We start from the raw sequence: 10,813 nt of genomic DNA, 5'->3' as shown, positions 1-10,813 counted from the left end.
TTGTTACTCTTTGATCTATTCATTGTGTATCACTGTTTATTGAAAATTGAATCAGTTTTTTTGTATCGGGAATATGATTTATATTAAATATAACGCAGCACACGCCTGCAGAAGGGGTAGCAATCTCGGTTTGATCGTGCCTCCTCTCCTGCATGTTCGGCCAAATAAGACGACTTCATTACTTACCTGTATCTTCTCGTGAACTACATTAACACCTTGAAATAAAAAAAAAACATAATATGAAACAATATCAAGAGATGAACTTTAAATCTGAAGGCTTAGCAACAAATTTCAGACAGCCAAGGTATTCATATCAAAGATAATGGAATTATCTCATATTGAAATATTTTGCGAAACCTTAATTGATCATCATAAAATGAAAAAAAAATTTAACTTCTGGATTTTTGAAATTTAATTTTACCTTATTATTTTGAAAGAATTTCTCGTAATCTCTTTTGGAATGAAAGGCCACTTCCAAAAGTCCACCGCTGGATTGCTAAATTCGGGAGATTGATGGCCTACTGAAGATTCCTGATGATTTAGCACTTTTTGATTCGTTAAAAAATCATTCCTGTTAATATAAGCAAATGGTGAATTAGTATCTATTATACAATGTATAAGCAATTTTATGTAAAAGATATGAGAACCGATCAGTACAAGTTTTCGATCACTGTGTCATTCAGACAATGTAGGTAAAGGAAATATTTATGATCATCATAAAAGGCGTGAAAGTTAATTTGGATAACTTTGGTTTCACATTCATACATTTGAAGCAATATAATCGTACATTGTCGCAATTTCATACCTGATTTAACTATGTCGAGCAACGATTTAAACGTTGAGAAAAGTGGCAGTCACCACCTACGAAAGATAAAAAAAACGAATACATTAACGAGATTACATCTAAACATCTAAAACGGAAAGAGATTACATTTACGTGTTAGAAAAAAACTGAATTTCAAGTCATTGCAAATGTTCATACAAAATGCTTGAAGCAACTCAGTTATATTGTCGGTACAAAGAAATACTCTTGACACGTAAACACACGTGTCAAGGAATCAGAAACCATTATGATCTCGATACCATTTACTTTAGTCCCCTATAATGGAGATCATTTAGCTGATAATGGAAAGCATAAATGACTGACTGGAGATCGGGACATATTTTTCTTCGAGCATTTCTGTACTATCGTTAGTTTGAAGTAAAATACGGATTCGGAATAGTTCAAAACAATTTGTTATTTCCTCAACAAATCCTGAGACATTCCAAAGAAAGATTCTATGAATATAGCGAATAAGAAGGATTACTCACCTTGGCAATGTTAACTGGATATATGCTATTTACATAGCCCAAGCAACGTATCTGGATCAGAAACAAGGCTTCGCAGCACACGTCGAGTGTCCAACTGAAAAAAAAATTAGAAAAAGACATAAAACCGTTAAGAACTGCGCCATATCCTTCCAAATATTGAATAGTCTTAGTAACAAAAGTGGGATCAGAGAGGGCAAGTCCGAAAAACTTGATATGTCCGCATGATTTATGTAGGACATCGTAGCGTATATTAAAACCATCATTTCAACGAAATTGATTTAACAACTAAAACAATGTTCTGATATGTAAACTTACTTTAAATATATGTGGTTCACCCAGCACTGTTTTAAATTTATTCTTGATTTCCTCATTGAAATGAAAACCCTGAAACGGTAAAGAGAAAAAAATAAACAATTTAATAAAATGTTGTCATACGCGGTTCAAGTTTTTTCGTGCTAACAAAACGGTAGAAAACCCTGTAGTTGCTAATTTGCTGACAGCGTGTCAGTAAGCTCAACGGAGCAACTGCAACTGTGGATGAAGCAACTGAATTCACTCTAGTCTTCGTTAACGTTAAAAAAGGTAATGAACAGACCAGCCATACATACCTAGGGTACAGAAGACAAATGCGATAAGAATGGAAGTACGAAGGATATTAAAATCTTACCTTGCAGTTAGTTGTGTTTTGATCGTTCAGTATTTCCATGTCATGAGATAATTGCATTGCATATTCTGCACATAATTGGGATCTATAAAAAAAAAACAAAATAAATACATATTAACATAATGATTTATAATCATGCTACTACTATGGGTTCACTAAAATACATTGAAAATTTTGTTACAGAACTTTCCACGATTAAAGAATATGGAGAACTCAATAAACAGGATTTGTAAAGTAAATTAATATAGTCCACAAGCGAAACCAAGAAGACAAGATGTGTTGTCAATTTGATATTAGAATACATGGACAAGAATATATAATCGGTAGTCGTAACTTACACTAAATGCGTGCAACAAACACGTCTGTTTGTATTCGAAGCATCCACTCCCCAAGGCTGTTTATTGTGATTTATCTGAAATATAAAATAAAAATTTTAAAATTAATTAATTGCAACACAAAAAAGAACAATCTAGTTTTGACAGCAAACGTATTCAGTAAGACCAATCGAAATAAACGTTTATATGTATCAACATTAATATTTTCAGTTGATAGTAATGCGACGTAATCATCATTAAAAATTGTTGACTCGAAAATTAGCACTAATGCTACCGATTGAGCCTTCCTGACTGGTTATATTTCATTCTATTAATGTAGTTCACTGCATGGCTCCGCGTGCCTGTCCTATGGAAATGGCTTCAACGTTTCCAGCTTTTTGCATTGTTTTGTGAACGAACCAGCAATAAAAACTAAGCTTTTAACACGTTTGGTAGCTTTAGTGCTAAGTATTTCAATGACACAATTAACTACCCAAAAATAATAAATATAACATACCTATTCTATTTACGCGCAATCCGCTGCTCACGAGATGCAATTCACGTTCGAAAGAAATATTAAATCTGTGAAAGAAGAAAGGAGAACATGTTAACACACGTATACATGCATACAATTTCTGGAGTTAAATGTTCCAATAACAATTCAGTAAAGGAAAATTCGTATCTGTCATTTTGTTTCAGACTGGGGCGATAAACCCTCATCATAGAAAAAAACATTAACTACCCCATAAATAGTCATTCAAACATACCTATTCTATATACGCGCAATCCGATGCTCACGAGTTGCAATTCACCCTCAAAAGAAATATTTAATCTGTGAAAAAAGAAAGGAGAATGTTAACACACGTATACATGCATACAATTTCTGGAGTTAAATGTTCCAATAACAATTCAGTAAAGGAAAATCCGTATCTGTCATTTTGTTTCAGACTGGGGCGGTAAAACCCTCATCATAGAAAAAAAAACATTAACTACCCCATAAATAGTAATTAAAACATACCTATTCTATATACGCGCAATCCGATGCTCACGAGTTGCAATTCACCCTCAAAAGAAATATTTAATCTGTGAAAAAAGAAAGGAGAATGTTAACACACGTATACATGCATACAATTTCTGGAGTTAAATGTTCCAATAACAATTCAGTAAAGGAAAATCCGTATCTGTCATTTTGTTTCAGACTGGGGCGGTAAAACCCTCATCATAGAAAAAAAAACATTAACTACCCCATAAATAGTAATTAAAACATACCGATTCTATTTACACGCAATCCGCTGCTCACGAGATGCAATCCGTCGTCAAAAAAACTGTTTAATCTGTAAAATAATGAAAGGAAATGATTAATATTATTGTAAGAAATTATTATTGATATGCGAACATAACATGATGATTGTCAGAATCAAAAAAAATATCAGCATTATGTTTATGCCAGGGATAACTGATAAATCATCATTTGAAGGTGTGATCACGAGAAGAACAAAAGATGTTCCTGCTTACCTTTTTTAAACAATTATGAGCCTGTGTCCCAAATCAAAATTCGTTTCCGTAAGTTTACCTGCAAAAAGAAAAACATAACATAATTAACAACCAGTACCTTCAAATACGGGCAAATAATAGTGATGCAGAAAGGTGTGTGTCATTGGACTTATGGGGGGTAAAAAAGATACACTTCCGTACCCTGCAAAGTGCCAACTATTGTTTTAGTCCAACATGATACGATTACTGGCTTAGAATGAAGCATTTTCTCTAAACAGATTTTATTGAAAATAGCTGGACATTCTAATAAAAAAAGATTATGCAAGATTCCACTGTGTTGTAGTGCGTACCTTCTTTTGAGGGCGTTTAACCATTGAAACCGTTTCCATTCGGTTGCACAGCAACATTTTTTTATCTGCAAATACAGAAAGAGCAATATGTATAACCTTACTGTATAAATACGGGAAACTATAGGCTTGTAGAATAGAGTATGATGTAGTAATAGAACGACACAAATTTAAGCTTACCGCGAGTTCGGGCAAAAATTATCTAGGTTTATTACCATTTTATATTGTCACATTTTCCTATCGAAATGATCAACTTGCTTTTAATTCATTCCGATTGGTATAATCTAGTGACGACTACATCAAACTAATACACAAGCAAAATACTCAGCATCCTTACCTGTTGTAATCCATTTGCGAGGAGTTAAAGCGTGTAAATCCAGCACATCTTCTTAAAGTCCAATCTGAAAGCAAAAAAATATTTCAAGAAATTAGCAAAATTAGGCAACATAGTGAACGCCTCAGTAACGAAAAATTAACACTTGAAATGTAGTCGGAACACGCGATGTAGAGCCATGAATTAAATCAAGTCTCCAAGATACCAGTAAGAACAATGCTCTTGCCCAACAAAATCATTTGCTCAGTCGAATTGAAAATGGAGAGAGCGAAGTAGTATTGGAGGGCGTAAAACGAACCTAGCTCTGGTAAGTAATTAAATAGCTGAATGCACTTACCTTTAGTCGAGTATCGCGCGCAGTATTGCATTACGGTCTCGTTACTTCCAACGCTACTATTGAAGCTATCCTTGCTCACGGCCTATAAGTTGTATCTTCTTTGTATCATATTCCTAAATCAGATCAACGAAAGAAAGCACTTTCCAGCCCCTTAAATGCGTCGTTCCGTCCATTTACATTAATCAAATAAAACATAAAGCAACACACAGAGATCATTGAGAGAGAGCCAACGTTTTTGGATTTCTTGTTTTTGTTTATTGACACCTCCTTTCTTTAAAGGTGATACCGTGCGTTATTACTAGCTATAAGCACACGATATACACTTTCAAGAAAAAAAACCACTTTTTATGCATGCTGCGATGATATTGCAACTAGGGGTTTTTATAATCCAACCTTCATGTTTCCTCCCTCCGAGTGTTTGGATGACGATTTCAGGGAAGAAACAATTAGATTCATTCCCGCCGTATGTTGTTTAGGCGGGAGAAGAAAAAACAATACCACGAGCCAAATACACCCAATCCCTTCCAACCAAACGGTAAACGCACGCACGAACGCACACGTGTAGGAAAATGTTTATCGGTTAGACTTGGCGACACGCTCCAGCTCGTCCTTCTTCTTGATAGCGTACGAGTTTGACGAACCCTGGAGGTGGTGAGGAGGTTGTGTACAAAAATGCAATATGAACGGAAAGATGGCGAATCATAAACGACGCACAGGAAAATGGAAATAAAACGATGAGAATTAGTACTGCATTTAAAGCAATATTCTCGCTGCGTGGACATGAAAAAAGGATAACTCTTTTGTTCCACTTACCTTCGCGGCATTGATCAGTTCGTCGGCCAAACATTCAGCAATCGTCTTGATGTTACGGAATGCAGCCTCACGAGCTCCGGTGCACAGCAACCAGACAGCCTAGGGAAGAGAGAGAGAGAGATAGCGAGAGAACACATGTAAAAAATCAAGCCAAGAGTAACGGTTGTGGTTTGGACAGACATTTTGTAGCAGATCACCCGATCACACCTTGAACCAATCACGCTTAAAGCGTCAGCTCAACGAAAATCGAATCGAGCAGACCATGCCGCATGTATACTTTCCGATCCTATTGGAATTGGAGGACGACTAAAGAGAATCGATCGACCCAATATGCCTTAGCATCGGTAATACGTTTGACACGAACGCGGGTAAGGGCGGTTCATCTTACCTGATTGACACGGCGCAGGGGAGACACATCTACGGCCTGACGACGGACGGTACCAGCACGCCCGATACGGGTGGAGTCTTCGCGTGGGCCCGAATTGATGATGGCGTGGACCACGATCTGTAGCGGATTTTCACCAGTAAGCAGATGCATGATCTCGAAGGCGTGACGCACGATGCGCACGGCCTTCAGCTTCTTGCCGTTATTGCGACCCTTCATCATCAGCGAGTTGGTCAGACGCTCGACGATCGGGCACTGGGCCTTGCGGAAACGCTTGGCATCATAGCGACCGGCCGAGTGGGGAAGGTATTTGGCGTGCTTCTCCTTCACGGCGATATAATCCTACAAGCAACGAAGACAGAACCGCGGTTAGACGCTGATCCATTTTAGAAGCCATTCGAACACGTGGTTCTAGCACGTGGAAACGAAAAATCAATAGAAAAAAGGGTCAAAACTCACCGAAACGGAAATGTCGGAAATATCGATGTCATCACTGCTCCAACGGCCGAACAGTTTGATTTCGGGAAGCTCAGCAGCCTGGGCTACGGGAGCTTCTTCGTAGACCTGAGCTGCCTGGTCATCATGGACGGCGGCTTCGTCCATGTCCTGCGGTGCCGTCGCCTCCTCATCGAAGTTTTCAAATGCTTCGTCAGCCATGGTGCTAAAGATGTTACGCGCAGCAACCAAGAAAGATAACGGCAAACGCTTAGTTTTCACAGCTCAGAAGAAAAAAAATGAACTTCCGGTTGCTTTCTCGAAACCACGCGGGATTAGGTTTGAGGTTAAAGCTTCGGGCACGAATTCTTTCGCGGACGATACGATAAATATTCAACCGTGCAGAACGCGTGTGAAAATGGAATATCACTTGATAACTGTTTTGAAGTTTAACAAAATCTTGATTTTATGTTTTAAGAACATCAAGTCTTTTCTTTTATCTTAATACTGGAGCCGATCCGGAAAACGACACGTTCGCTCTGCTAGTCGAAAAGGAAATGAACGAATAGACGGACTGACAGCTAGCATATACCCTGTGCTTCTGCACCACACCGATCCCTTTGCCCGTTCAAACACTCTTCCAATGTACCGCTGTCGGCACTCGGTGACCCAACATTCGCACGAAAATTAACAATGAAACGGAACATTATTCACACCAAATTCACAACGCTCTGCACGATTAATATTTACGCGTCCGGATGAAATGCACCATTTCACGAATTCGTGCCGTTTTACCGGATAAAATAGAAAATATTTCATCTTATTTACTTTCAACACGTCTGTTTTACAGTGGCGTTAGCCGGAAAGAGAGTTTGACAGTTTGCTGCGAGACGATTTGCTTCTCCATGTTGGTACGAGGCACGTTTGACAGTTGGCAGGAAGTCGACCAAATCGACATAACGATTGCGCGATACATGCTGCATGGTGGTCGATGCCCAACAAAAATATTTAATTTCACACCGTTCTTACCTAGAATGCGAAATTATGAATTATGATACCTAGAAACTAATGTTGGAAGAATCTAATTCAGATTCATGAATCTGAATGAATAATTCTTAGCCTCTATTTTGAGGATTCTTGAATCCCCATTGAATCATGTTTCGGAACAATCCGATGTTTTATGCGGTAGCGATGTCGTTCTTAAACAAAAGAAATGGGTACCAAGTCCCATCGGAACCGACAGGAAGCCAGAAAAGAAAGGCCAATACCTCTTGAGGTTGTTGAGCCACGAAGGAAAAAGTTGTTAGAAACCACAATTCAGCTTAATTGGTCTGCACAATCGAATGCTCGCAGTACTTGGGTTATGTTTTCTTCTATTGGAAACAACATGTGGTCCAGCTTTTTTGAACATTTTTTGGGCTCCTAGGTAGTTGGAGGGCCCAAAAATGAATTCCTTTGGTCAGTCACACTCTTGAAATCAGTCCCCGGTCAGTTCTGATCAACCCGGTTGGTCCAATGCAAAATTAACCGTGTTTTAAGTTTGTTGGTAATGAATCTTTGAGGATTCATTTGAATGTATGTAAATTCTTTATTATTTTACGAGTTGGCGCATGATTTAAATGATTCTTCACTGAAGATTCATTTGAATCCCTCTTTTCAAAAGATTCAACAAGCACAACCATCCTAGAAACATTCTTAAGTTAAATACGTATGATAAACAAATTTTATCACAAATCAGAAGACAGGCCAATACTTCAGAGGTAGTAGTGCCACAAAGAAGTAAAATTTCAAGTAATGTGCGATTTAGTTTTATTTGAGGCATTTATCATGTTTCCTCTTTGTATAATGGTTTTAAAACTATCGTAGAAGCAATTTTCATTTAAAAAAACACATACAATGCTTTGACCCACATCTAAACGGTGAATCGATCGCCACTAGTGCTTTAATATAAATTTAACCAAAGTGGGTCAAAACGTTTCTTTGATAAAAAAAAACCCGTTCAGTATTAACCAAACTTGGTACCTGTTCTTAAACGAAAATTTAGAATATTTTAAATCTATCCTATATAGTACACACCGTAATACAATTCTATCGTGGCATCACAACACGTTAGGAAAGTCGTCCATAGATTAACATCTGAGTGCACGAAATAAGAGAAAAACTAAGTATAGGTAACTTCAACATATTTATTTATTAAAAGCGGACCAGTATGATTCAAAACATGATTTACACATTCCAACATTAATCTTCATCTTTACTCTGGACTGCCGAGTAGTTCGAACGGATTCGCTGTGCGTGAGCAGCTCGGTGGAGAAAGTGTGCTGTTGGCGTCTTCATCTTCCTCATTGTCTCCGTCATTGCTAACACCGGCCACATCTTCCGTATCCGTGTCCGAAAAGCAATCGTCCTCATCATCGTTACCATCGTTTTCGACGATCGCTTGAATTTCTTTCACCCTCGCCAGCTCCGGATCAGTGGACAGCTTTGATTTTTCTAGATGGAACCCGATCGGTTTAAGGGAGAGCGTGATTTTGCCGTCCAGTGCCATCCGAAGAATACTGTTTGCCGCCCGGTATGTGTCGGGCCGAGCGGCCTTCGCCGTCAGGAATCCGCGCTTGATTGCCCAAGCATCGCATATATCGATCGGTGACCATTCATCGTTATCGTTTTCTGGGTGTTTCAGCGAAAGCAGCTGCACCAAATCGAGCCGTTCGGCAAGAAACCGAACCGAACCGTACGGTTCCCGAAGTTGCGCGATCGGGTAACTTCCCATCAGCACTTGCAGACGGCGTGGAGTCGAGGAAGGAAATACCAAGCCCGGACAATCACACAGCTTCACGGTGTTGGTAAGAAAGATCGTTTGAAAGTGTTTCGTGTGACCAGGCGTACGGCTTACGCTAACCACCTTCCGGCCCATGACGGCATTCAGAAGGGAGGATTTACCAACGTTCGGATAACCGACGCAACCGATCGTAAGTACGCCGTTTCTAAATTTTACATGCTCCTCGAATGCGAAATCTTTCTCCTCCTCGTGCGTTCTCTCCGACACGAGCTTTTCATCTTCGTCCACGTCCACGTCCATGGGAGCGTTACGCTCTTCGAGAATCTTTTGCTCCCACGAACGCAAATCAACTTCATCTCCGGCGTACCTACGGCAAACGTCATAGATCTGTTGCGCTCCTTCCGCCGCCATGCGCATACGACCACGGCGGCGACGAATTTTGAGCCCGTACTTGCTTTCCTGCTTGCCGCGCAAATTGTACGAAGGGTAGGAAGTGAACAGCACCACCTTGATTTGGGGGTACTTTTGCTCGAAGTATTGCTTCCAGGCTAGTACTGCTCGGGCGTCCACCAGGTCAATCTTGTTGATGACCAGCATCATACCTTTGCCAAGCTCCTCCGTAACGTACCGGTACAGCGAGGGAGGGAACATTAGTGTCTGAAATGGGAACGGTAAAACGTTGTTAATTAGTACACTTTTTGATGCAAGACAGCAAACGAGTAAAACGTACAGGGAACCGAGCATCGACAATGATTAAAACTATGTCCGACAACTCCAGCACACGCCACAGCTGTCGCCACGTTTCAAGATTCAACTCACAGAAGCTTAACGATTTCATATCGTCGTAATGATCCTTCTCCAGCTTGGTAACGTATTTCTGCAAGGAAACCATCAATATTACTGCAAAGAGTCCTTCTCGCTTCTTCGTTTAAATCGAGCTTACAAAGAAGTACCGGTTCTCATTGCCATCCAACTGTTCTTTAGACATCTCGTAGCACCATTTCGGTCGTGTGGGAAAATCGTACTGCTGGAAATAGTTATCGCCCAGCTCCATTTCCTGCTCGCTGCGATACACCAGCCCCTTCCGGGCTTCTTCCTTCATTTCACGCAACTCCTTAGGAGTTTCCCGATGAAACTGCAGCACGTACCGGTTCGTTTTGCTGCGTGGATCCCTCAACGGTTGCATGTTGATCTTTTCGATATTCTCACCGAACGTTCTCGGCATATCGCTGTCCTCACTGATGTCGCTCGATTCTTCATCCTTAAGGTTTCGGATTAAGTTGTGCGATGTGCTACCTGGCAGGATGAGGTAATCGTACAAATCAACCACTGGAACTAGAACCTTCGATCGCGTACGAGTATTCGCTTACTTTTGGCTTGCTTTTTCGCTAGCAACTGTTGTTTCTTCTGTTTTCCGCTAAACGGAACCTTACGCCTTCCCTGCGGCATGATGAATCTTTTCAGCAAGAAGCGGTTAAATTCACTGAATAACAATTATGCTTCCAAAATATTCGCCCTCCCGGCACCTTTTCGCGTGTTTGCTTTGTATAGAAAAAAAGTTGTCAGTGCGCTTGTTTACAACTGGTTACACCATCGC

General features: G+C 39.9%; 2 protein-coding genes and 1 long non-coding RNA gene across 4 annotated transcripts; all 3 read right to left on the bottom strand.

Moving 5' to 3' along the window:
* Positions 1–14: 14 nt before the first annotated feature.
* Positions 15–4,795, bottom strand: LOC125763269 (uncharacterized). Of its 2 annotated transcripts, XR_007418333.1 has the most exons (14): positions 4,468–4,795; positions 4,134–4,198; positions 3,805–3,862; positions 3,559–3,623; positions 3,308–3,372; positions 3,057–3,121; positions 2,807–2,871; positions 2,314–2,387; positions 1,979–2,060; positions 1,627–1,695; positions 1,312–1,405; positions 806–861; positions 422–571; positions 15–215 (listed from the first exon to the last, which is right to left on the bottom strand). It is a non-coding gene; the product is annotated as an uncharacterized LOC125763269 (long non-coding RNA). The 2 variants fall into 2 exon arrangements; XR_007418334.1 differs by lacking the exons at positions 3,308–3,372; positions 3,805–3,862; positions 4,134–4,198; positions 4,468–4,795 and having other exon boundaries at positions 3,559–3,727.
* A 238-nt stretch (positions 4,796–5,033) lies between these two features.
* LOC125763268 (40S ribosomal protein S5) lies at positions 5,034–7,374 on the bottom strand. Its single transcript, XM_049426175.1, has 5 exons — positions 7,263–7,374; positions 6,459–6,660; positions 6,003–6,341; positions 5,615–5,713; positions 5,034–5,443 (listed from the first exon to the last, which is right to left on the bottom strand). Exons 2-5 carry the CDS (start codon positions 6,654–6,656, stop codon positions 5,375–5,377), a joined length of 705 nt encoding a protein of 234 aa, XP_049282132.1. The 5' UTR covers positions 6,657–6,660; positions 7,263–7,374; the 3' UTR covers positions 5,034–5,374.
* Positions 7,375–8,606: 1,232 nt separating this feature from the next.
* On the bottom strand, positions 8,607–10,777 carry LOC125763262 (guanine nucleotide-binding protein-like 1). The gene is made up of 4 exons (XM_049426170.1): positions 10,587–10,777; positions 10,160–10,512; positions 9,947–10,093; positions 8,607–9,873 (listed from the first exon to the last, which is right to left on the bottom strand). Exons 1-4 carry the CDS (start codon positions 10,663–10,665, stop codon positions 8,689–8,691), a joined length of 1,764 nt encoding a protein of 587 aa, XP_049282127.1. The 5' UTR covers positions 10,666–10,777; the 3' UTR covers positions 8,607–8,688.
* Between the last annotated feature and the right edge of the window lie 36 nt (positions 10,778–10,813).

Source organism: Anopheles funestus, chromosome 2RL (genome assembly GCF_943734845.2).
Source record: "Anopheles funestus chromosome 2RL, idAnoFuneDA-416_04, whole genome shotgun sequence".
Taxonomy (NCBI): Eukaryota; Metazoa; Arthropoda; class Insecta; order Diptera; family Culicidae; genus Anopheles; species Anopheles funestus.
The sequence above is the reverse complement of the archived record's forward strand: the minus strand, read 5'-3'. Positions and strand labels throughout refer to the sequence as shown.